The sequence below is a fragment of the Brienomyrus brachyistius genome, chromosome 19 (assembly GCF_023856365.1).
Source record: "Brienomyrus brachyistius isolate T26 chromosome 19, BBRACH_0.4, whole genome shotgun sequence".
NCBI classification, from domain to species: domain Eukaryota; kingdom Metazoa; phylum Chordata; class Actinopteri; order Osteoglossiformes; family Mormyridae; genus Brienomyrus; species Brienomyrus brachyistius.
Window position 1 is genome coordinate 641768 of NC_064551.1, and position 25767 is coordinate 667534.

At 44.8% G+C, this 25767-nt stretch overlaps 5 protein-coding genes across 8 annotated transcripts in view; all 5 read right to left on the reverse strand.

Annotated features, from left to right (window-relative positions):
* Positions 1 to 69: 69 nt before the first annotated feature.
* On the reverse strand, positions 70 to 557 carry LOC125714381 (histone H2A-like). Its single transcript, XM_048984925.1, has one exon. It carries the CDS (start codon positions 512 to 514, stop codon positions 128 to 130), a length of 387 nt encoding a protein of 128 aa, XP_048840882.1. The 5' UTR covers positions 515 to 557; the 3' UTR covers positions 70 to 127.
* Positions 558 to 802: 245 nt separating this feature from the next.
* Positions 803 to 1764, reverse strand: LOC125714371 (histone H1-like). The gene has a single exon (XM_048984911.1). It carries the CDS (start codon positions 1702 to 1704, stop codon positions 1081 to 1083), a length of 624 nt encoding a protein of 207 aa, XP_048840868.1. The 5' UTR covers positions 1705 to 1764; the 3' UTR covers positions 803 to 1080.
* Positions 1765 to 4172: 2408 nt separating this feature from the next.
* LOC125714390 (histone H2B 1/2) lies at positions 4173 to 4623 on the reverse strand. Its single transcript, XM_048984935.1, has one exon. It carries the CDS (start codon positions 4606 to 4608, stop codon positions 4234 to 4236), a length of 375 nt encoding a protein of 124 aa, XP_048840892.1. The 5' UTR covers positions 4609 to 4623; the 3' UTR covers positions 4173 to 4233.
* A 661-nt stretch (positions 4624 to 5284) lies between these two features.
* On the reverse strand, positions 5285 to 5911 carry LOC125714395 (histone H4). The gene has a single exon (XM_048984940.1). The coding sequence runs from the start codon at positions 5894 to 5896 to the stop codon at positions 5585 to 5587; it is 312 nt and encodes a 103-aa protein (XP_048840897.1). The 5' UTR covers positions 5897 to 5911; the 3' UTR covers positions 5285 to 5584.
* A 3052-nt stretch (positions 5912 to 8963) lies between these two features.
* Positions 8964 to 25767, reverse strand: part of LOC125714361 (serine/threonine-protein phosphatase 2A 56 kDa regulatory subunit gamma isoform-like) — a 28012-nt gene continuing 11208 nt past the window's right edge. The window contains exons 1-14 of one of the 4 annotated variants that reach the window (XM_048984894.1): positions 24429 to 24667; positions 19565 to 19764; positions 17488 to 17598; positions 17214 to 17306; positions 16992 to 17122; positions 16669 to 16728; positions 16074 to 16182; positions 15487 to 15540; positions 14711 to 14881; positions 14490 to 14617; positions 14212 to 14313; positions 13824 to 13896; positions 13263 to 13379; positions 8964 to 10900 (exon numbers count right to left, since the gene is read on the reverse strand). In XM_048984894.1, the coding sequence (XP_048840851.1) occupies positions 10766 to 10900; positions 13263 to 13379; positions 13824 to 13896; positions 14212 to 14313; positions 14490 to 14617; positions 14711 to 14881; positions 15487 to 15540; positions 16074 to 16182; positions 16669 to 16728; positions 16992 to 17122; positions 17214 to 17306; positions 17488 to 17598; positions 19565 to 19764; positions 24429 to 24522 (1578 nt within the window). In that variant the 5' untranslated portion in view covers positions 24523 to 24667 and the 3' untranslated portion in view covers positions 8964 to 10765. Of the gene's footprint in view, positions 10901 to 13262; positions 13380 to 13823; positions 13897 to 14211; positions 14314 to 14489; positions 14618 to 14710; positions 14882 to 15486; positions 15541 to 16073; positions 16183 to 16668; positions 16729 to 16991; positions 17123 to 17213; positions 17307 to 17487; positions 17599 to 19564; positions 19765 to 24428; positions 24668 to 25767 lie in introns of those variants that run through there. The other 3 variants (XM_048984892.1, XM_048984895.1, XM_048984893.1) reach the window with 3 other exon arrangements.

Sequence of the window (25767 nt, forward strand, 5' to 3'; positions counted from 1 at the left end):
GGTGCAAAAATTGTTGAGACTAACACAGCAGACTCTCGCAGCTTTGACACTTTTGCTCTCTTGGGGAAAACATGGGTGGCTCTTAAAAGAGCCGTTTGGTAGTTAACGCAAGTCCAAGATGCCCAGTTTACTTGGTCTTAGCCGGCTTCTCAGTCTTCTTGGGCAGCAGCACAGCTTGGATGTTGGGCAGCACGCCGCCCTGAGCGATAGTCACACGGCCCAGCAGTTTGTTCAGCTCTTCGTCGTTACGAACAGCAAGCTGCAGGTGACGAGGAATGATACGCGTCTTCTTGTTGTCGCGGGCAGCGTTACCAGCCAACTCCAGGATTTCAGCAGTGAGATACTCGAGCACAGCAGCCAAATAGACTGGAGCTCCAGCACCAACTCGCTGAGCATAGTTCCCTTTACGGAGCAGCCTGTGGACACGGCCGACAGGGAACTGCAAGCCAGCCCTGGAAGAACGAGTCTTGGCCTTAGCTCTAGTTTTGCCACCGGTCTTGCCTCTACCGCTCATTTTCGCACCACACGCAGAAGTCCGACAAACAATAGTACCTTATCTTCAGGGCTAATTCACTTATACAACATACAGCAATCTCATTGGCTGCACCCGTTATTTTAATGCTGTCCAATCAAATCGAATGTTGAATGGTGGCAGGGTGAACATAAAATTCCAAAGTAATATTTACATTTCCTATTAAAATGTTTATACGCAATATGCCTGACAATAAAGCGTGCTATATGCTTATTATACATCTTCGCTATTATCTATTCGCTACTATCTAAAACGTTACATTAATAGACTTTTAGTCATTTCGATTTCATTATTATTCTTCACTTATTTCCTATATGCAGTAATTCATCTTATTTTACAAGGAATACCAGTGAACATACAACAATAATGGGAAGAAACATGGGAAGTGTCTCTGTGTACGCGCCTCCCTACATGACATACGTTTCTGGAGTGCAAAATTATCGTTTAGGTGAAGTACAATTTAAAGATAAAGCTCTATTTCTGAGATCAGTTGGTGGCTCTTAAAAGAGCCTTTGTTCTCCAAAGTTTGGAAATCAGCAGCCAACCCTTCACTTCTTCTTGGGAGCGGCTCTTTTGGCTTTGGTAGCCTTGGGTTTGGCGACTTTAGGCTTGGCTGCCTTTGCTTTCTTCGGGCTCTTGGTGGCCTTCTTTGCTGCCGCCGGCTTTTTCGCCTTCTTTGGACTCTTGGTCGCTTTCTTGGCTACTGCCGGCTTCTTTGCCTTCTTGGGAGACTTTTTGGCAGCTGCCGGCTTCTTGGCTGCTGAAGCCGCCGCCTTCTTGGGCTTCTTCGCCGCCGCGGGTTTCTTTGCTGCTGGCTTCTTGGCTTTAGGAGCGGCTTTCTTCACGGGCTTCTTGACGGTTTCGCTCTGCTTCTTGTTCAGCTTGAAGGAGCCAGAGGCGCCGGTTCCCTTGGTCTGAAGCAGAGTCCCTTTAGTCACCAGAGCCTTAATCGCTAGCTTTACGCGGGAGTTGTTCTTCTCCACGTCGTAGCCGCCGGCTGCCAGAGACTTCTTCAGAGCGGCAAGAGACATGCCGTTCCTTTCTTTGGAGGCGGACACAGCCTTCACAATCAACTCCCCGACACTGGGACCTGATTTCTTCGGCTTAGGTGCCGCTTTCTTCTTGGATGCTTTAGCCGGAGCGGCGGCGGGAGCTGGAGCGACTTCTGCCATTTTCCTATTAACTCTTCACTTTCGGATGTGCCACACAGTCAGCGAAACTGGTCTGTTCGTACCGGTGCGTCACGGTGGGTCCTCCTTAAACTCGACATGAGAACCATGTAGACTCAACCTACGTGGCGCTGTCTGAGAAGCGCGCGACGCCGCTTTCACTTGTGTTTTCTCCTCGCGCAAAACTGCTTTAAAATCAGCCGATGAGCTGTATTAGTGTTTACTAACACAGGCGGCCTTAATATAAGATCTGTCCGTTTGACTGTAAGCTGTGTTTTTCCAGTGAACCCACTGGATATTATTTGAATTTCTCAAAAACTTTACTTCCACCCTGAAGATTGGCTAACGTTCACGTCTTTTGCTTTGATTTTAGGGGAAATAACACATTAAAACATTATAGCTAAAGACCGCATACGGGGTAGCAGGTTACAGGAAGACTCTTTGTATTTAAACAAGGTGGTCGTGTTCTCGTTATGTCATCCCCCAATTTTTAAAACGGATCAACCTCGAGTTCATTAAAGCACACTTGAGACCTTATCCAAGTACCCGCACTACTTCTTTATACAATGCCCTGATAATGAATAATGCCATAAACCAAACGATATGCAAGATGTAAAAAGTGGAATACAGTGATAAAATAGATCAAATAAATTTAAAACGAAGTAGAAATGACTATTACCAGCACTCCGCTCATTACCCATTTCTTGTCTCGACGTGTCACGCAACTTGTGACATAATGGATGCTTAATTCTGATGTTGCCTACAATCACAGTAATGCCTATTATTTAGCTACAATGTACACCTCAAAACCATTTTTGCCTTACCTTGATATTAGTTGTTTTTTATTGATAATAAAAAATAATTTCTAAATCTATATCTCCCAACAGATGTCCCCTTTTAAGCTTTGTCAGTTCTTTTCGGTTTTCCTTCATTTTTCAAATGACAACTAAAATTTGAGACAAATGTAATCCCTACATGATGATATCATGTGTGGACAGCTGAACATAATTGTTCATTGCTTACAATGAATCTCCAAATGTTTTAGTACACAGTCAAGTGGTCTTGTACGATTGTCATCCGAGATCAGTTTCATTTACTTTTTCATGACTTTCTTGCCATTTTGCAGCGTTATGTAACTTAGACATTTACAGCTTAACCACACTAGTGCTATATGCATAATGTTTTGAGAAACGCTCATGCTTTTTGAGAAATAATCAAGAAAATGTTGTCATGAAGTAGTAAGAGAAGCTATATATCCATTTAGATTTTTTTTTATTGCACTTCAGTTCTTTTGTACTGATGGTCATATTAAAAGTGCTATGGCCTCCATCCACACTTCTCACATTTTCTCACATCAATAATATGTTAGGGCAGTAGTGGTGCAATGGTTAGGGAAGCATGCTAGTGATCGAAAAAGCTGCTGGTTCTAATGCAAGGCACCACTGAGCAAGGTACCACCACCAGGCACTGCTCCCCAGGTGCTGAGTGAGCACAAAACAGGCTGCCAGCAGTAAAACTCACCAACATTGTCTTATGGTAAACGCATCCCTGTCATCCAGGCTCTTCAAGACTTGCAAAGATGAGTTCAGCCAGACTGAACCCTACTGACTTAGGGTTGTAAAACCTCATGTACTGCTAACAGGATTGGGGGCAGCGTGTCACAGGTTCAAACCCAGCCTCAGCCTGTGGGTCCTTGAGCAAGGCCCTTAACCCCCAGCTCCCTGGGCACCGCTACGCCCCTTCGCAGACAACTTCCTCTATGGAAAAAAAAAGAGCAAGTTGTGGGAGGCGTAAAGACAATTTCCCTACACGCTGCCCCCAATCCTGTTAGCAGTACATGAGGTTTTACAACCCTAAGTATCGATTATTATTAGGGCACACCCTCATTACAGTATCACTGCAGCAGGGAATTTAAAGTATGTCGAGAAATCTGTAAGGACTTCAAATCAGGTCCTTTACCAGGTACTTATTTGTGAGGAGGATCTGGACAAGCATCGAAAACCTTATCAGATTGCGCAACACAAGGTCAAATAAAGGGGAAAGGCAATACTACAGAAAGGAACAGCTTCGGAAAATCCAGCAGTTGGGTGCAGGACCATTCGGAAGTAACCTTCCTACCGAGGAATGCATCAAGAACCCAGTATTTGGAAATGTGTGTAAAACCAGTTGCTCGACAACTACAATTGTAGTTTATAAAAAAAGTACCTAGATCTAAACCACATGCAAAATATGAGCTCGCTGAAACAAAATAACCCCCCACCATTATCAAACACCCACAGATAATTGAGGAGCCTTTAGGATCGTTAACCCCCCCCCTTCCAGAAATTCACGTGAAGAAGTCTCCAAAATAACCCGGAATTGATGAACCACTAGCCTTCTAGTAAGCTCAGAACATCCCAATTAGTCATTCCTAATTTAGCATACAACCAAAATACAAAATCTTTTAAACTACATAAGGGCATCAGCTCCTTTCTGACTTTGTGGGTGGCTCTTAAAAGAGCCTTTGGTTTCTTTTGCAAAGCGGCAGGGGCTTTACTTGGAGCTGGTGTACTTGGTGACAGCCTTGGTTCCCTCAGACACGGCGTGCTTGGCCAACTCGCCAGGAAGCAGAAGGCGCACGGCTGTCTGGATCTCCCTGGAAGTGATGGTGGAGCGCTTGTTGTAGTGAGCCAGGCGGGACGCCTCACCGGCAATGCGCTCGAAGATATCATTGACGAAAGAATTCATGATACCCATGGCCTTGGAAGAAATACCCGTGTCCGGATGAACCTGCTTCAGGACCTTGTACACATAAATGGCGTAGCTCTCCTTCCTGGTCCTCTTGCGCTTCTTTCCCCCCTTTCCGGCAGTCTTCGTCACTGCCTTCTTCGAGCCCTTTTTGGGTGCAGACTTCGCTGGCTCAGGCATGTTCCTACTCACTGTCAAACACGAGCAATGACAAACAGGATAACTCGACCTCTTTATATAATGATGCTATGCAAATCAGGCAGGAAACCTCTGAGAGTCTTTTCATTGGACAGTAAAAGACCGCCAAATGGCATTCAAACTCTATTGGCTAAGGCCTGCTCCTTTCATGAGGCCTTTTTTCTTATACACAGCCATTTTGCACTCCGGAACTCAAAAAGTAAAATGGTAGTATTTTAATGAATTTACTAGTAAAATAGTAGTATTTATTTTGTAGTATGCATTTTATTTTGTTGCCTTTAGCCATTTTAACGTAGGCTGACCTTCGAGCACGGTTAACCAGCACCATATAATTCTCCATATAATTGTTGGCCTCATTAAACATATTTTGATCCCTCCAAGATTTTGCGAATCTGCCACTGCAGAAATCAACACAAATTAACTTCTCTGCAGGTAACACGGACACAACGAGCACTTCTCATTTACGAAAAAAGCCGAAGCCCAAGCCGTTTAATTGAAGCATTTCAGCACAAATGAGGAGTCGACACTATATTGTGTCAATGTAGTTGATCAAACGATTCACGGCCACACTTCCATGGTTGTTAATCAGCCTAATAGAACAGTAACCCGGACAGAAATGGTGACCTGAGCCGGCAGAAAAACTGTGCGCTTATTGGGGTGGATTCTATTCCACTTTATTTAATGAAAAGTCTTCAAAATAAAGTTCATAAACTCGCATTTTTTGCCGGTTTCCATGTATTTTACACATACTGCACCAGTTATGTAGAAACATCGATAAGGAGATATAGATTCAAGCGTTTTGCTCGGCGAAATTGCTAGTTCATTCGCACACCATTGTCTTTAAGCGAAACACCCACACAGTTATAGCACGCAATACTTGATTTGCCTTTCAGGATGAAGTGGGTGGCTCTGAAAAGAGCCTTTGGGTTTGTAGATTCACTCGCTGTTGCGTTCACGCTTAACCGCCGAAGCCGTACAGAGTGCGGCCCTGGCGCTTGAGAGCGTACACGACATCCATGGCGGTGACGGTCTTCCTCTTGGCGTGCTCGGTGTAGGTAACGGCGTCGCGAATGACGTTCTCCAGAAACACCTTCAGCACACCACGGGTTTCTTCATAGATCAAACCGGAGATACGCTTGACACCACCTCGGCGGGCAAGACGGCGAATAGCTGGCTTAGTAATACCCTGGATGTTGTCACGAAGGACTTTACGATGGCGCTTAGCGCCTCCCTTTCCAAGCCCCTTACCTCCCTTTCCACGACCAGACATAGCTAATTTTGCGTTCAAAGCGAAAGCAAATGAAGGTTGTGCCGTCCATGTTCTGTTATACACATAAGCACTACCTGATTGAAACCATGGAACAGCCTTTATGCCGATTGGTTGGCTCTAGTTCGGTATTCAAAGGTGCCGTAAAACGTACAGATCTCCCATTCTTGGATCTCCACCATTTATATACTGGGTCAGTTTTGTTTGTTTCGACTTTTTTTGTCTTTATTCAAGTTCACCATCATGTTTACACATATCACCATTCAGCTTTGTCATTTTACCTGTAAATAATAATAATAATAATAATGATAATAATGATGATGATGATGATGAAGATAATGTGGCACGGTTACCTCATGCCTCCAGATATGACGGTTCAGCTTATATCAGTGATCTCATACATCCGTACTGTTCACAGAGAGCCCCGAGGTCATCTGATCTGCTGCTGCTCTCAGTACCAACCGGCCGTTTCAGCGAGAGCCACCACAATTCCTTAGTAGCCAGGCCCATTTTGTGGAACAAACTCCCTCTGTATGTCCTATCTGCCCCAACCACTGAATGTTCTAAGTCAAGGCTAAAAACTTGTTCATTTGCTTAGCATCTTAGATAAATGTGCTGTGTATCTTTTTTTTGTGTAAGTGTAATGTTTTTTTTATTATATTTTTACTTCCTTTCATTTGTTTTATATAATTTGCTTCCCCCCCTCTAGCTTTTTACGCTTATTGTTTTTATTGGTGTAAAGCAGTTTGGTCAACCAGTGGTTGTTTTTAAAAGTGCTATATAAATAATATGTCTTGACTTGCATTCACTGGCCATTTTATTGGGCGCACCTGTTATTGAAGCTTGTTAGAGGAAGTATCTAATCAGTCAATCATATGTCAGCAGCACAATGTATAAAACCATGCAGATACAGATCAGAAGCTGGTCAATTAATGTTCACATTAAACACTAGAAAAGAGAAGAAAGGTGACTCTAAGCAGCTTTGAATGTGCCAGACGAGCTGGTATGAGTATTTCAGAAATTGCTGATCTTCTAGGATTTTCACACAAAATCAGCTCTAACATTTACAACTCATGGGCTGGAAAAACATCCAATGAACGGTGGTTCTCTAGTTCAGCGAAGAATGGCCAGAGTGGTTGTGGTTGAAACAGATGGAAAGGTAACAGTAACTCAAATAACCACTTGGTATGCAGAATAGCATATATAACACGTCGAACCTTGAAGCAGATGGTCTACAGCAGGAGACGACTATCCTGGGTGCCACTCCTGTCACTTAAGAACAGGAAACAGGCTACAATTGGCAGAGGCTCAGCAAAACGAAAATGGATGGATTGTAAAAACAATGCCTGGTCAGATAAGGTTTGACTTCTGCAACATTCAGATCTTAAGGTCAGAATTTAGCATAAACATCAAAGCATGGATCCATCTTGCCTTTTATCATTTCAGGGTGGTGATGGTTTAAAAGTGTTGGGGATATTCGCACATGTTTGAATACCAAGACATTCTTAAATGTGGTACCAGCACTCAGTAGGCCAAAGCTTATTGATAATTCAACTGGAGTTTGTTCTCGACCCTCAAGCAGAGGCGGCAGAGCTGACCAATACAAGCAATCACTATATTTTACTGATTTAGAATCAGCATATGAGGAGGAGCCCAGATTGACCAGGAAATCCAAAACAAGCAGTCCGTGTTCGCTGGGAATATCTGCTTTAAACTTTTGTGTGAGATGAATTCAACTCACACCTTTAGAAACACTTCTCCCATTTATCAGGTGAAGTCAAAGGTGCAGTCTGAATGGGCCATGTTCAGTCATTGTGGCAGCTGCAAGGAGATGTGGCCATTAGTCTGCCAGGGTCCCTCGTGGCAGTAATCTTAGAACTCATTGGTGGATACCTGAAGTGAGGGAAATCGTCAAGGTGGAGGAGGAGCCCTTCGATAAGTTTGAAGAGGTCAAGGAAACAGCGATCAGGTGGCCCCAGAACACCCAAGGAGGGGGGGACAGGATCTTGCTGAGGCTGTTTTCAACCGGCATGGAAAAATGCTGAGCATCTATGGAGTGATCAGAGGCTTCTATAATGGGGGGAAACTGCAAGGTACTGAAGATTCTGTCCAATAAACCTGATTGAACCTAGAATTCAGGATGATTCATGTGAATTCTGGCCTGATACATGCACACACACACACATACATACGTGTAAATCTTTTTTTTTTGCTAAAATTTCACTTCGATGGTAAGACTGAATAAGGGAAGCACACTTGTAATTGAAAGATGGTTACTTAGAATCTCAACAAAGTACCACTGAGGTATTGTGAGCAAGCTACTGCTCCTAAGTGCTAAATTAGCTGGTATCCACCATGTCACATAGGTTAAATGCAGAGGACGCATTTTGTGGTGCACCATGGTGTGTGAATAATGACTAATCACTTTCACATCTGTCACAGCTTAGTAAATAGTAATAAATCCTAAAGCAATATTCAATCACCAATATCCAATTTACAGTATGCATTAGCTTCTTTCAAAAGTGTAACATAACCACTGTGTGAAGTTCTGCCATTGTTTTATTCTGTACAAAGGACAATTTTGTACAAAATGATATTTACTGTTTAATAGATAACACTACATAAAACAAAGTACATTATATGTACAATATTAGATGACGCCATTTAGTAAATGATGCATACTAAAGGACACTTTATGTAACTTCATGTTACCGAAGTTTGGAAAATGCATGTAAAATGTGGCCCAGAGGTGCCAGTGTGACGCCGCATGATCTCTGCTCTTCCCAGGTACCAGTTTTTTTAAATTGCAGCAACACAGAAAAAAAGGCTGTTGAGTATGAAAATGCAGCCCTGACCATTAATAAGAGTGACGTATTGCAGAGGGAAAGAATATTTTCAAAAATCAATCTCGCTGGATATGTTTGTAAGCCGTACACTTTACAATCAACATGTCGAACTCTGTGGTCAAAATGCAGGGCGACCGCTGGAGGCGACAAAGCCCTACGGGGGGGGGGGGGCACTGATGGAGGTTCAAACAATGGAGAAGAAACATTACCACTCAGAAATGTGAGACGGGGAGATGGAGCACCTTTATCATCCAGAACAGCCTGGAAGAGGATGGTGTCATTTACATTTTAGAAAATAACAAAAATCAGTCAGACAGGACAGACGGCGGACAGACGGAGCCAGCTAAAGGACACAAGAATCAAAACGCCGGTTCAAGTTTTACAGGAAGTGCTCTCTAGTTAATTCGACAGGCTCTTCGCAAGTTCAGCCTTTTGCAAACTGTCACAAATCAGGCTTGAGCTGATTTCAACATGTGCAAATGTATGGTCAAATTTAAAAAGAAACATAAAAGGTTTAGTTTTATTTCGTCCAATACCGTTCCCTAATCTCTCCGTCCCAAAGGCAGGCACGCACACACACACACACACACACACACACACACACACACACACACACACACACACACACACACACACACACACACACACACACACACACACACACACACACACACACACACACACACACACACACACACACAAAGAGCTCCTTGCCTCAGTGTAGGTAGAACAGAGCACCAGGAACATTCTTGTAGTCATGACTTACAGCTCAGATGGCCGCTTTGGTGGCATACATACCCTTTGCTCCAGTTACTCCCAGGGGCTCCTGAATAGCGCCCCCCCCCAACCTGCTCACTATGTCAATCATATTGGCTGCTAACTGAATAAGAGAAACATACGGAGTGGGGGCTAAGCGGCAGCTTAAGGTTTTCTAGTTGCCACACAGGAAATGAGATTTAATGAAACATTATAACTCCAGAATCGGTCCCAAACACCAGAAAGGTTAAAGACATTTTCATCCATTTGCCACGTCAATATTGAGACTGACACTCGGTTTGCAGGAATCCAGCTCCGTATTGCGCAGAATTCCACGGGACTAAGCTCACTAAATGCCTCCCCTCTAGTCAGACGCCAATCTGCAAGGCCACTGGAGCTGCAGTATAAAGGAATTTTTTAAAAATACAATAAATAAAATAAGAGCTTGTTGCTAAAATGTAAAAAAAAAAAAAAAAAATTACACTTTATACAAAAAAAATATTTAGATATTTATACAGACATGTAACGTTTTGCCAACAAGCCCCAAACTGTTGCTCCCTGCTATAGCAATGTACCATTGTTTGAACCACCAATATGTACATCAGTTCAGAGCGAAGCTGCACAGATGCATGAATGGAAAGTTTAAAAAATAAAATCATGGCACAAATAAAACTGAGCAGAGGGAGTCAGACGGGGGCTCTAGGAGTTTGCTGAACGGACTGCTGCTGGACGGGCCGAAGGTCAGGACACACTCTCTAAAGGAAGAGATTCCTATTTGGATCTGAAGGCGAAAAGAGCTGAATATCCCCAGTAGAAAACAAAGTATTAAAACATGTATTGGAAATAACACAGAGCTCTTCACAAAGACTGCTTTCCTTGGGCTGCACGTGTGAAGGAGCGGCAGGTCCCACAGCAGCAGCTCTCGGCCAGTTCTCAATGTGAGAAGGAGAGAATGAGAAAACCAAACAGCTCAGCCCTTTCCCATACCACATGCTGCACTAAACTGGGCTCTCCACCAACAGGTCATCTCCTGTGTAACGCCACGATCAGGCACAAAACAAAATAAAGAAAAACGAAAGTCATAGGGAGGGCAGGGGGCAGAGAAAAACATCGTAACAGAACACCTGAGAAAGCGGAACGAGAAAGCTTGATTGGAGCAGGGGGCGGGGCTGGCCCACAAAGGGGCGGGTCCATAGAAGGTGGCATCCTTGGGACACACCCAGCTGGTCCTGTGTCAGTGTTGCAGCTGATCCAGATGGCAGGGAGGGGCCTAGCGCCCATCGTGAGGGGTGAACATGTCCTCAGCGCGGCGGTGGGTCTCCAAGGCTTTGACGGTGTAGATATCTTGAGGCAGCTCAGACTTGCGCCGCATTAGGGGCCGCTCCAGGTACTGGTCCCTCTGCAGCTGGGGGGCGGGGGGGGGGGGGGGGGGGGGTGTTACAGCCAAATTGCTGCCACACATCTATCTACACAGAAGCTCAGATGTGAAACACACATCATCTGACAGCTTTCAAAGCAACATTTCAGAACGTATAGTTCCCAATATCAAACTTCCACAAGTGCAGCTGATGTTGTTCTGGAGACACATGGGGCATTTTCACTGCCCCCAATGTTTCTGTGCTGCAAAAAAACATGCCTGCAATCTAAAGAGAGACTCCTGATTGTCTCCTGATTATATGGAGGACACACACTAAATTAACCAGTGCACCGCTCACAATGATCCTGCTTTCCAGTCTGTCGATAAATCATGTGGCTTTTATATAGCGAGAGATCAGAACAATGAGTAAAATCATAAGACATGGATGACCACATGGCCGTGTGCACGGCTGTCTGCCCTACAGGCATTGCGGGCAAACACTGGTTAAGCTAACCCAGATAAGAGCCACCTGCTCATATTCTCACTTGCCAAAATGTCAAGAAATATGAAATGAAGAGATGAGAAACTCAGAAGTTAATGCGTCTCACTTTGAGACAGTACGTGCATCCAAATTTAATTCAAAGTGGGCAGTTCCAAGACACATAGGTTATCACAGGCTGACAAATTAGAAAACATAGAAAAAGCTCAGGATGACATACTTATTGCCTAAAATGTATCTGTTGAGGTATAACTTTTGACCATATCACTAAATCTCAGTACTCCACCAAGCACTATACTACATAGGAAGCCTTTACAACTATAGTGCAACTTCAGCATAAGTGTCCACAATCAGCTTTTTAGAGTTATTGCGAGAATCGCAATTTCGCACTATATTTACTTGTATTTAGCAGATGCTTTTGTCCAAAGCAACATCCATCTAATGAAAACCGCTCATTACAAACATACATGCTGTCGAGGTGTTTCACTAGGTTTAAGTGCGGCTAGGCTGAGCATCCAACAAATGCTCACTGAAAGTGATCGACTTAATACTATCATAACAAACCAGGAAGCACTTATCACGCGATGCCTGCGTGTTCAGAGCCAGCAGCAATGCAGCAAAGACAGATCAAAGTGAATCAAAGCAATTTCAGCATTCGAACGTCGCAGCTCTCACTTCTTTGTCAATTATCCGTTTCAGTGGGTCGCAATTGAAAAAGTTTTAAATGATAAAAAAAAAACGCATATAATCAGACTGCTTCAAATATTGTACATGTCGTGCAGTAAACAAGACGCGTTCCATAGATGGGTCAGCTATGCTATGGAATGAACAGTGTGTGTGGCTTGGCTGCTGTGGAAGAATTGGTTCCATTTCTATTGTGTTAAAATGATTAAGACTTATAAAATCCATCATGGATCAATCTACTTCAATTGCACACTTTGCAAAGATACCATTTGTAGGACAGGTGGCGACGCAATTATTTTTTTTAATCTATTATTTGTTTGTATTTGTTAGAAACTGAGTTCAGAAGAGCACAGATATTGACCAAAGTGATACATGTTCATTAGTAGTCAACACTTTTGAAACTTGTTAAAGTTAAAAAACTGAGCAAAATGCTTGTCAATTGATTTAACAGAGTCACTTTGTATAGTATGTACAGTATTTTACATACAATAATAATAAAGTTTATTATTATAATGCTACAAGCAGTGTTTTTTGTGAGGATAGAGCTGCAGGTCAAGTGGCTTTTAAATGGTTAATTGCTACTCACATCACAACTTGGCTGGTTTGCAAACACAAAGAGAAAATCGTGACCTGAATAATGATTGCAGTTTCGCCCACTCCTACATGCACTGTTACACAAACAAAAGGCTACAGTCTTCTCAGGCAAAACTGACATAACTAATCCCTCTAAACAGTAATAGTTTGCACGAGAACATGCTGCAGTAAGGGCATATATTCACTGTAAAGGTTTATCTTACAATGGTCCAAAGTGCAATTTACATTGACATGTAAGAAATTTACAGCGTGTTGTGCGGCCAACTGGGAATTGGCAGAGAATGAAGTTCCTGCCAAATTTTCGGGATTTTTATGGTAAGAATCTAATACAATTCCTGATATATTCATTCCCGAGCAATTTTAAATTGTTTGTTAAATCATTAACTGTGGTCTCTCCCAAGATGACTTTAAATTTATAGCCACAACATTTGGCTACAGAGCAGTTTGTAGACAGCCTACTGAGATATATAGCAACACACAAATTATTAGTCATCCAGACAACTATGGAAACAGTGGAAAACTAAACTCAAGTGCATGTGTACACACACTGGCTACTGCCTGTTCCCTTTTTGTCACTGAATTGTCAGTTCAAAACACCAAAGGCAGGAGGATGCAGACAAAACCCCGGTTTACCTGAGTCGCTTCTTCCTCTACAGTCTTTCTTAACATCTGAACATCTTCTATCAATGGACCATCTGTTTCCATATCTACTGGACTACTGAGGCCAGAAGAATCAGCACACACAAGGAACTAGTGTTTAAAAACAAAACAAAAACACCCACAAAAGGCGATTACTCAGCAAACAAAAACAACTGCTTAGACTATTGTAACTGCACATCCATTATGACTATAACACTGTAATGGGAACCCTGCCACCAGGAGGGCACATTAAAACTGGATTCAAGGATCAAAAAAGCACTCAGACTGAAAGATGCTGCTGGGCAGAGTGCCAAGGCGTTGGCACACCTGCGTTACCAAGGCACTCTCCGAGGACACAGCAGGTCACATGACGAGAGTATGATGCATGAACTTAGACAAAGAGGAAAGTAATGACAAATACCACATGTTAAATTCTCAAAAAAGAGATTTAATATGGGCTAGTCCACTATCAGAGCTGTTGCGTGATGTGTGGTGAACAAACAGAAGCACATTGAGCCGAGCTGCACGTACAGGAACAGCTGCAGCCCCTCTTACCTGTGGGTTCGATTTTGCCAGATTTTCAATCTTCAGCCAGGCCTCTTCCCTCTCTTTCGATTTAGCCTTTTCTCTAGAAAACAATGCAAGTGACGATAAATAGCAAAGTTTCAGGTAACACTGGTGACTGGTGTGTTCAAAACCTCTTTATAAACTCGTACAATTTCCTTATCACATGAATGCAGTACATACAGGCAAAACAGGAGCCCAAATGATCTGCCATGATGCAAAACACTGAATTGTGCACAGCTAACCAAACGTACAGTTCATGTTCTGCTAGTGCCGATTCCAGAGTCCCCCAGTGAAAATGCCAGGGTTCACTCATTCTCACTGTGCACATCACACAGAGGGACAGGTGCAGTGTGCAGTCCGCACAGAGCCAGCTTACTTATTCTTCTCTGCCCTGTACTGTTGGGTACAATCATCAAACAGTTTCTGGTTCATCTCCATGAAGAGCTTCAGAGCATTATAGATCAGCCCATGGATGGTCCTGTAAAAAACACAAGTGAGCCGGCAATGCTGGCATCTCAGAACGAAACAAGGGGCAGGAAACGTAAATGTGGGACTATGTGGTTTGGTAATAAAACAGCTTTAGCTGATGACCGCCCTCTGATTGCCTGCATGTTCTTCATACTCATTCTATCAAATGACATGGGCTGATCGTACTTGTTCCAGTGGGTCTTGGAGTTGCGGTACAGAGCCGGGAACATAATGGGGAGGATCTTGGCCGCGTTGTCGCTGATCAGGCTCATGATGTACTCGTTGTTCCAGTAATACAGGGCTCGCTCTGCAACCTGAAGGGGGCACTGCTCAGTCACCTTTACCAGATCAGGCTATACCAAACAAATCCCCTAAACATCTAGTCTGCCTTAAAAACCTCAGGTCACCTGAAAGTGCGGACTTGAGACACACTTGGCCAGCTGCCGAAAAAGAGGCTCCATGACCTTCACGAACTCTGAGGGCTCGATCACATCCAAGATCTCCTCCAGCTCGTTGAGGAACATCACTTCCTTTGGGCTGTGGGTCTTTGGCCAGTACTTCAGAAGAGCCATGACAACCTACAAATCCGCAACACTGATTAGCGGACATGCAGCACCGCAGCTAGAAGCAGGAATGGATGTGGGTATTTCCAACACGCAAGTCAGTGGTGCACAGACGCCCTCATCTGACACACAAATAATTTAAATACACCTAGAACAAAATACCATTAGTATGCATCTCCTATAATATTATAATTATTATTGTTATATTATTATTATTATTGCTATTATTATTATTACCAACAATATTAATAACATTATTATTAATACTTTATTGATCCCCATGGGGAAATTCTTTGTACACCTCCCCCAGCTTGCTCTCTGTAGAGGACAGCAAGCTGGCTGTAAAGGGCAGCCACCCATATCAGCAGCCAGAGAGCTGGGAGTTAAGGGTCTTGTTCAATGACCAGCAGACGTGCCGAGGTCGGGCTCAAACCGGCGACCTTCTGATGACAGGCACGGAGGCTGAGCCCCCTGAGCTACACACTCACAAGAAGGACGGCCATCAGACCATCGGAAGGACCATCGCTTCATTCAAGTTGAATATGTTAATACCTCGATAAGCACTAAAAACTGAAACATGCACAGGAAACTCAGAGAGAACAGCAGGTAACAGAACTTACTGGTTCAGTGAGTGTGCTGTCCTTCTCAAGGAACTGCACCACGCAGTACGCCAGCTGCAAGGGGCGCGTGGGCGAGCAGGGTCAAGCCAAACGGCAGAGTGACACAGAATAACACAGCCTGCCAATAACGCGCCTAACACTACACAGAGGTTACTACAGAACCCTGCTCACAGAAGCACCATCAGAGATGCCTCACTGCAAGACTACAGATTGTCACTGGAACAGCACTCAGTTGCCTGGGTATTTATATCAGACATAGCCGCTTGTATGAACCCTGTTCCTATTGCGGATGTGTAGATGCGGGGGCAGCAGTAACGGTTATATACTGTTTATACATTAAAATGCTGCATCACATTCTATAAGCAGGACCTCCATGCTTATGGGAGGCCCACCGAAGCTACAATGACACACATGAAACTCGCAGTGATGGTCAATAACAGCTACAATGTAAGAAATACAGCAATGGCGATTAAGTACAGGCACAAGGAAAAAAAAACTCATTTTATCTTACGAATGAAAGCTCAAGCCGTCCCTAAAGGTTTTGAGTGACTGCCGAGTCATTAATGACTCAGGCAAGTAGAACATACCTGCGGATGGTAGACACTGAGTGACTTGACTTTGTGCAACGGCAACAGGACTTTTAACAGAAAAATCTTGTGCTCCTCTTTGAGTGGTAAGGCAAAGCCATTGATTATACTGCAAACGAGAGAAAAGAAATTATTTTGCTTCTCCTCTTTTTAAAATGGCGCCACAATTATATTTTAACCTGTAACCTGGGGGCTGGGGGAACATCTACACTCATACAAGAAATTCACAAAAATAACCTTCAGACACACAAAACACAAGCCACGAGAGGCATATTATTTCCCAAAAGTCAGCGTTCTGTATTAATCTGGCGTATCCTTATGTTTAATAAACGTGTCAGACTTTAACCTGCAAAAATTACCGCCAGCACCAAAAAGCCGGCGTCCGGACAAATGTTTACGCCCGTCACCTAAAGCCCTGGACATTATTATGCATGCGCCATATAATGGCGATGTGATATCATGCAGCCATACAGGTATCATGCAGCCATACAGGTAGTACAGATCAAAACACTAGCCAATTCTTCAATGAGTTATGGATGTAATGAAATCATTACATCTTAGTTTTTGTTTCATCAACCAGAGAGAGAGCACACACCTGCCCAATATCTCCAATAACTCTGCAATTCCATTATGGTGCTCCGTCTCGTAAATGAACCTATGGAAATAAAATTGAAAAATAAAAGTTTTCCCAAAGTGTCCAAAAAAAGAAAGAAGAGCACTGAGCAAACGACGGCTGTGGTTTGGAATCCAAGGCTATTATAAGCGGCTTCGGGAAGAACTATCAGATGTATGAATGAAGGGTAAAAAAATGCACAGGCTCTAAAAACATGAGACTAAAAAGTCGTTTAAAAACATGAGACTAAAAAGTCGTTTAAAAACATTAAACAGGTTACAAGCAGCGCGCACAGCAAGGCTTGCCTATAAAATATATTGTTGATCTGTTTCCTGATGTAAGCACGCAGCCCCAGGAATTTGCCGTAAATGCGATGTAGCGTGGTCTTCAGGAAGTCTCTCTCCCGGGGGTCCTCGCTGTCAAACAGCTCCAGCAGCTGTTTGGGAGGGAAGAAAGAGAAAGTGGGGCGCCTGTTTTGGTGTATATCTTCACTGTCACGCCGGTGAGGCGGAGGTGAGGCCTCCTACCTGCATGACAAACTTCTGGTCGATGTACTTCTTAGCTACGTTTGGCTGGAAGTCTGGGGACTCCAAGAATCTAAGGAAGAACTCGTACACAAGCTGGGAAGAAGGGTTCAAAAATGATAAATACATGCACTGAAATAAAGGCTGTACTACACAGATTGTGAGATCATTTTAAATATCACCAGCGTAAAGCTGTGCACATCTGACGCCCATCGCACTCCCGTCAAACGTAACAGCATACTAACAGCAACCCAGATTCATCGCTAGTCAGTCATACCTGCAGGTGCGGCCAGGCAGCCTCAAGCGTCGGCTCATCCTCCTCTGGATCAAACTCCGCCCCCGTGGGATTGGATGATGGCGGCAGAGTCCTGAACATGTTCACAGCAAACTGACGTGGAAGAGGGAGAGAAAGCGACCGAAGACAACAACAATGAGAGGCAAGAGGGCGAAGTGATGCTGCAAACTGTCAGCACTTTCACAGGAGGGCTCAGCTCTAAGCTTATCAAACCTTTCTAGATTTTACACGATTATATTACACTTAATAGTAATGTAAAGATGAATCGCGAATCGGTTAAAAATCGATGGAAATGTATGACGATTTAAACCGGCTGATGTGGAAAATGAATCGCTACTTTATGAATACTTCACAGTACTTTAACAGAAGAACACTGCGCATTCACGTCGAACGTCAGTTTTTCGTTTTGACCGAACGTGAGATGGCGAGCAAATTTGAAACTGAGGAGACACCGGCGGGCGGAGTGGCGGCGCAGTGTGGTGGCGCAGTGTGGCGGCGCAGTGTGGCGGCGCAGTGGTTAGTGCTGCTGCCTCACAGCAAGAAGGTTCAGTCCCGGGTCCTTTCCGTGTGGAATCTGCATGCTCTCCCCGTGTTCGCGTGGGTTTTCACCAGGGGCTCTGGTTTCCTCCCACGGTCCAAAAGGTTGATTGGTGAGTCTAAATTGGCCCTGCAGTTGTGTGAGTGTGTGTGCCCTGCAGTGTGTTGGCAACTGCCTGGGGTTGGTTCCCGCCTGCGACTATTGTTCCTGGGATAGGCTCCGGTCCCCCCCACAACCCCAGTTGACCTTAAGCGGTTTCAGAAAATGGACGAATGGATGAATGGATGGATGGATGGATGGATGGATGGATGGATGGATGGATGGATGCACCGGGCGATCTTAAACTAGCGGTGTGGCAGCGTTTTAGCTTTCCGGTAAACAAACGAAAACAGCGAGAAAAGCACAAACAAGACAAAAACTGTGCAGACATTGTAAGAGACGGATAACACACAAACAGCACAATGAACACATCAGCATGTCCACCGGCACCACGGTGAGCCCGTCACCACCGCCAGAGCGGAGATTATTCAAAGGGCAAACCGCGCTAAAAAGCTGCACATGCAAGCCTTCGCATATTCATTTGAAGATTTTTTAAAATATATTTACTTATCTTGATTTGGGATTTTTTTAAAACAGTATTTTATTCAATTTCAGTTGCACTATTAAGAAGAGGACGCATTCGGCACAGCTTAGAAAGGTAAAAAGGAATATTTTTGAATAAATTTGTCTGCAGCTCATTCTGCTAAAAAATCTTGAGAAAATTGTATTGTGAACTATTGTGAATGGTGAATTGTATCGAATTGTGAGCTGAGTGTATTGTTACATCCCTAATTATTAATATCAGACAATTCATTCCTAAAACCTTTTATATAAATATCAAATTTGCTAATTGAAAAACATAAAATTTACTGCCCAACTTGGAAGACAGCATTTAATAAAAATAAAACGGCTGAAGAACACCATCGTCAAAATGCAGTCATCTGTCTATCTTCAGGGACTCAAACGAAATCAAATGATTTTGAATTCAAATGCAATAGATGTTTTCCCCTGTTTGCCACATAGAGAATGATCAAAAAAATAAAATAAAGCAACACGTCAGACAAACCACGAGGAAGAATTAATCGCTCACTTAGCAAACAAACTAAAAAAAATGGCACATGGCTACATCGACCTCCAAAGCAAAGGATTCCAAGGTGTATTCATGAAGAGTGAAGGGGATATGAAAGGTGCACCAGGCTTATTCTCATGCAGATATTCAACAGATCAAAGCAGATCCTGTGGTCTGGGTGGGTGGGGGACAAAAAAAAATAGCAGGTGGACATTCAGCTGTGACAGCAATGTCATCAACGCGCTACACAGCCTTCTTGTTACCTAATTGCTTTTGTTTCACTGATGGGCCCCAAAGGTAAAACGAACAAAAGAAAAAAACCACAAAACAAAACAAAAACGAATAAAAACTAGATTCATTTAGCCGCTGCCAAGTGCCGCCGTGGTCGGCCAAGGCGCCCTGGACTGGCTCACCATGTGCACCACCTCGGGGTAGATGGGCTCCGTGACGACGTTTCGGTTGTGCGTGATGTACTCCACCATCTCGCTGAGCGCCGCCCTCTTCACCTCCTTCCATTTTAGGTCGCTCAGCGGGTCCGATACGAAGTCGAAGAGCACGCAGCACTGCCTCAGCTTCTGCACAAAGAGCTTCTCCTGCTCTGCCGGGGAGACATCTGCAGGGAGAGGGGCAACAGTCACATTATGCTTCGACTATTACACAGATCATGGCTGGGCTATGGAAGGAATGGGAGAGGGGTCACGGCTCTGGGCTTGGGAGTCCTCATGCCGTTGATGGTTATTCATACATGCTTTGGGGAGATGAAAGGCCCAGCACCGCAGCCACCTGTCGCTGAATGACACCAACCTGACACCAGAGGGCAGCAGATGGCCCACAAGGTGACATTCCTACACGGTTTAACCCTCATGTACGTGGGACTTGCAGGAAACATTATTATTTTACTAAGGATAGAAAAAGCAGCCTAGTACTGTTTGCATTTTTACATGCACGTTTTAAGTGCTGTGTTTGCAATCACTTTACGATGTTTGGGTCGCCTGACCATAAAACAACAATTAAGATATTTTGTCTTAAATTTATAGTAAATTGTTTCAGATGTAGAGTATGTGGCATAATCTGGGAACAGCGAGTCAGGTGTTCAATAAAGGTCTAAACAGTTAAGGTTACTTGTGGCTTGATTTTTAAATATGTGTAAACCGGACCACTAAAGACCTGATGTATATACTCAGTGGTTAAAAGTAACAGATGCGCGTATGAATTGCTTCCATCATGCGTCTAAGTTCTCAATCTTGCATTAGAACATAGGCCAGTTAATATTTTGAAGGTACCACATATGGTAATGCCGCATCATGTTTAAAATCTGTTACACACTGTATACTGAACTGACTTTTAAAAAACATCACAAATCAAGTCGCAATATTGGTCAGAAAAAAATGGTGATTACATATTTTCCCCAAATTGATCAGCCCTAATCATAATCATTGATAAATACATTGATCAGAGGTCTGGAGTCAGAGGCAGCAGGCGCTGAATGTAAAGGACACGAGGAACTCAAGTTGAAGCATCTGTAAGCATTTTATAAACTATTCTTAGAGAGAAGTGCTGTGGTTAAGGACAAGGACTTATAATACAAACACTGCTGCTCCTCCTATGAGCAGGGCGTGTAACATCAGTGCATTCACCTGTATAAACAGGTTTGGAATCGCTAATGAATATGCAGCTGCACATCTACTTCGAGGTGGACAGTGATGTTACATCATAATGCACAAGACTAATAGGAACAGTCTGGCTTTTTCCCCACTTTAAAGATGCATAACGTCACAGATGCTGCCGGCAAACTCAGCGTGTGTCTAACTCACTGATTGCCCATTGCGAGTCTGTCGGTGTGGTCAGATGATGCTCTTAAATGCCTTAATGAAAGAACTCAAAATTTAAATTCTCAAACATGGAGTCGCTACGAGTACCGGCCTACAACAGATCGACACCCTGACTTACAGCAAAACGGCTGCATGAGGCCAAAGCAGAGGAATTCAGCAAGGATGAGGACGCCCAATTGCACTGGGCAGCCAACGTCCAGTGACTGTGCCGGACAGGATGACCTCAGTGGGAGATGAAGCAGCGGAGGAACACATAAAGTGGCTGTGCTGCTTAATGACTGAATGCTGAGACACTGGCTGAAAGGCGTCATGATTCACCATACAGGCCAGACAGGGAGGACCACTGCTTTCATACAATCTTATACTGACACTGCAATAAACCATTAGCCAACTAAACAAATAAAATTATCCTAAATACTTAAAAATATCACATCATAGAAGCGATTTTGTTGTGTTACACAATGACAATCAAATGCTTCAATTGCCTGATTTGAAATAGACAAAACCAAACAGAAAACGGGAGCTGATTTACTGTCCGATCCAAGTCAAAAGCCAAAAGAGTTAGAATCTGAGAAACTGCAGTCTTTACACTGAGCCCAAGTTCATGGAGAGCTACACATCCAGCAAAGGATCAGCAGGCAGGAAGGCGCTCATCGTTACTGAGGCATCCTGTTCACACACACTGCTCTGCCGTGCGAGGCTGCTCAGCTCAGGTGTCCAGAAGGCGAGCGTGCAAACACACTTAGACACCAGGTTCACTTCCCACTCCCTCCGCTGTCCAGCTGCAGAGGTGAGCAGAGACCATCCAGCACACAGGCAGCAGCATGATGTCGGGGGGGGGGGGGGGGGGGGGGTGTCAGCTACAGAAGCAGCCGTAAGGAAGTGACATGCTGAGACCAGCCCACAGGGCAGGGCACCTTCTCAGGGCACCTGCAGCTCCAAAATGGCTGCTTTCCCAAACTGGACTGACATGGAGCACTTCCACCCTGCAGAAGCACAGCCTGATCTTGCCATGGAAGCCCCACAGCACCAAGGTGATGTCACCCTTATATGGCCAGGCACCAAGAACACTGGGTACCAGGTAGCCCATGAGCTCCAAAAGACAGTACGTTAGACACCAGGGGCAGCAGACTGGCCTGGTAAGGCATGCCAGTGAGCTCAAGGTGCAGAGAGCTGTTCATTTATAACATGAATATATGAAGGATTCTGCTCTACATATTAACGGGTCCTGTGTAACCAGCTCATTGGCCAATGACAAACTGCAAGAAACATCCTTGTCTCTCTGAAACACACAGCAAGTGTGAGGCTTTGCAGCAACTCCTTAAATCGGAAAACTTACATGGAAATAATTTCTGGGTTTCAAGGAGGCAAAATAAAGGAAGAGTTAAATACATTAGAATTTGTTGATCAGTGGTCATTGTTGACACACCACAGCACACAGTGCACAACATCAAAACATGTCCTCTGCATTTAACCCGTATGTGACATCATGACACAGCAGGGGGCAGCTAATTCAGCGCCTGGGGAGCAGTGCTTGGGGGGGCAGTGCCTTGCTCAGGGTACCTCAGTGGTGCCTTGCTGGTCGGGGATTTGAACCAGCAGTCTTTCAATTACAAGTCCGCGTCCCTAACCGTTAGGCCACCACTGCCACCTAACTGGAAGCCATGTAGGATTAAAAAAATATACTGCGTTTAAAAAGCAAACAAAGGTAAATACCATTTTGTTGTAAAATTTGGGCAGTAACATGAGGAGCTGGTGGGTCAGAGTCGCTCCCCGTTTTTAGTCTAAAAAACACGACCTAGAGTCAAAGAATTTTCAATGCACCCCAGTTGCTCCAAGACTTCACAGAAATTCACATTTAACATGAGCAGAACAGCATGAACCATGCTTTTAGGCTGCATAGAAGCACTACACTAATGTTCAGAGGAAGAAGCAGAGCTGTTCAGTCCTTTAGTCTGAGGTTAGCTTGGCTGCGTGGCGAACATTCTGAGTCAATGGTGACAGGGAAAGCAGCCTGGTAGTTAAGTCACCAGAACAGGAAAGACTCATTGTGACATTAAACAGAGGGCTGCAGAGTGCACAGGCCGCAAGGTGGGGGTCCACCCTGGGGGCAGCCAGTCACAGAGCACATACACCGGGGGGGGGCAATCTTATCCACAAAGGGCCGGTGTGTGTGTAGGTTTTTGGGGTAACCTTTAGGTCAGCTGTTCAAACCCAGGTGTGAGGACTCTTCAGCCAATCAGTCCTCTAATTAGTGATCTAATTAGGGAGCTGCAGTGCAAACCTGCACACACAGCGGCCCTTTCTGGGTAAGACTGGTCATGCCTGATGCACACAGACACTTGTACAGCACCATCACAGACTGCTTTAATGATTAAGAGAGAAATGTCACAATAAGAGGAAAATCAAAAACCTCCATAGAGAGAAAGAGCAGAATTCAAACCCGTAACACGGGGTATGAGACAGCAGTACCTGCCAATGAGGCACCAGGCCACTCCATTTAACAAGCAGCAGGCAGACGCAGAAGATACAAAATCTGATTGAAAAAAAAGTTACACATTTGTCACTGGAAAATCACCAGAATTTGCCTTAAGCGAGACGTCCTTGGCAAACCAGCCACCGAGGGTCATGAGCAATGAATGCGAAGGTGCTCATCCCAACACAAAGGCCATTGCTGCAGGCCGGACATAAACAGCGGCTCTAGACAAGAGGGCCCACCAGATAAGAACAGACATGCTGAGAGATGCATGGCTGCCCGCAAGTGTTGGGGTCTCTAACAGGGAACAGTGACCACAGCAGGTTTACTACCCAGCACCACATGCGTATGCAGACAAGGACACGCAGACACCGGCAGAAACGCACACACACAGACACTGGCACACACACATGCATGCACGCAGACACCGGCATGCATGCAGACATGGGCACGCACGCAGATGAGCACACACACACACACACACACACACACACACACACACACACACACACACACACACACACACACACACACACACACACACACACACACAGCCACACACACACACACACAATGTGACAGGAAAGCACCATAGCAACAGCGGAGCCCTAGCGTTCTGCACTCACTTCCTTTGACATCAGCTGCCTTGGAGGGGGAGGGACACAAGGCGGGTAGTAGGAAGAAAAAGGGGAAAAAAAAAAAATAAAAAAATCAGTTTGTCACCAACCCCCCCTTTCCCTCCCCGCCCCTCCCCCCCTCCCTGAGCTATGCAATGCTCCTGCAAAACTCTCTGTCTGTCAAGATCGGCGGTGCATTCGCCCCTTTGGATGGAAATCCAAGCCAGGAAGTGAAGCAGAAAGCTGCTGGGGATCAAAGAGGGCAGTTCTGCTCTGATCTGCCGCGCTCACCGTGACCAGCGGGATGTTACACACAAACACACTCCTGCCCTGACAAACGTAACGTACTCACCTCTGAAGTGCATAAGGGCCACAGGCTGACAGGAGTCACTGGAATTTGATGTATCCACAATCATCCTGCTGCCAGCTGTATTACATTTCAACATGTACGATATAGCAGAAGGGCAATCCACTTAGGGCAACGGAGCAGCCTCCATTTTAGCACAAAAACTGAGCAGAAAATGAAGCTCCCTGCTGCTGGAGAGAACAGGCTAGCTTGTGTTGTCAGCGGCCGGCAGGAAACCCGGTTGGCTGGGTGCAGCTATGCGAGATGAGTGCGTCAGACTGCAGGAGGATAGCAGAAGCCGATTGGCTGGGAAGGCGGGACCTTTGAGATGATTGGTGAGTTTAGCACCACTCATCTGCAACTCTCGAAGCTCAGCTCCCGCCCCCATGAGCAGCAGATGAATCTGAGCCGATGCATCCAGACCTTTTTTTTTTCCACTCTTACACCACAAATAATAAAATTTGCTCAATTTATGCTGGTTGAAAAATGACAATATTAGAGCAAAATTCATCTGTAGACAGGAACATTGGACTAGTCCTGCCACTATTTGCACGGGGAAGCTAAGGCCAGGAGAGACTGCGTTATCTGCAGGCACTGGCTGGCGCGTCTCCCCGTCACAGGGCAGTGAATCACTGAGCAAACCCAGCTAACGCCGGTGGTGTCGGCCGCCCTTCGCCGTCCACAGGGCACACGCCATCACTCAGACAGCCTTCGGGGGAGAACAAACCCGTCTGTAGCACAGCCGCCTCAACCAGAAAGATCCAAATTAAGGGAAATGTGCTACAGACAGGAAATGAGGCAAGAGGATGAATGGGTGGGAAGCCAGAGGAAAATAAAGCTCCTTAACATTTAGTGTCAACACTGATCAAGCCGCCCGTCAACATCGCTGAGCGGCCGAATTATCCTTCCCAGTACTGATTCAGTTTAGGCACCTACTAATAAAATGGAGACTTTTTCATTCTAAACTGTACGACAACTGTGACAGACATCATTTAATCTACAATAGATATTCCACTGTTCCACACCATGTTTAACACTGACGTTTAACACTTCAGCAGAGATTAAAACCTCCTGCCTTTTTAAATAACCTGCATCTATAGATGCCACATTCAAACCTGGCTGTGCGGGAGAAGGCCCAGGGGGGGCTGCACACGCATGATCACAAAGCCAGAGCTACATCCCGCCACTGATATAACCACAGAAGCATTTCAACAGCGAAGCTGCACCACACCTCCCAGTCATTCAGCTGCTCCGTGTCCCAGAAAGAGAGCATATAGAATTTAATGGCTGCATTTAGCTCTGCAGGTAGGGCCAGCGAGGGCCTTGAGACAGACCCGGAACTGCA

What these genes read in the sequence shown, in the direction of transcription:
- LOC125714381 (XM_048984925.1), bottom strand. Translation starts at nt 514, where the DNA reads ATGAGCGGTAGAGGCAAGACCGGTGGCAAAACTAGAGCTAAGGCCAAG.
- LOC125714371 (XM_048984911.1), bottom strand. Translation starts at nt 1,704, where the DNA reads ATGGCAGAAGTCGCTCCAGCTCCCGCCGCCGCTCCGGCTAAAGCATCC.
- LOC125714390 (XM_048984935.1), bottom strand. Translation starts at nt 4,608, where the DNA reads ATGCCTGAGCCAGCGAAGTCTGCACCCAAAAAGGGCTCGAAGAAGGCA.
- LOC125714395 (XM_048984940.1), bottom strand. Translation starts at nt 5,896, where the DNA reads ATGTCTGGTCGTGGAAAGGGAGGTAAGGGGCTTGGAAAGGGAGGCGCT.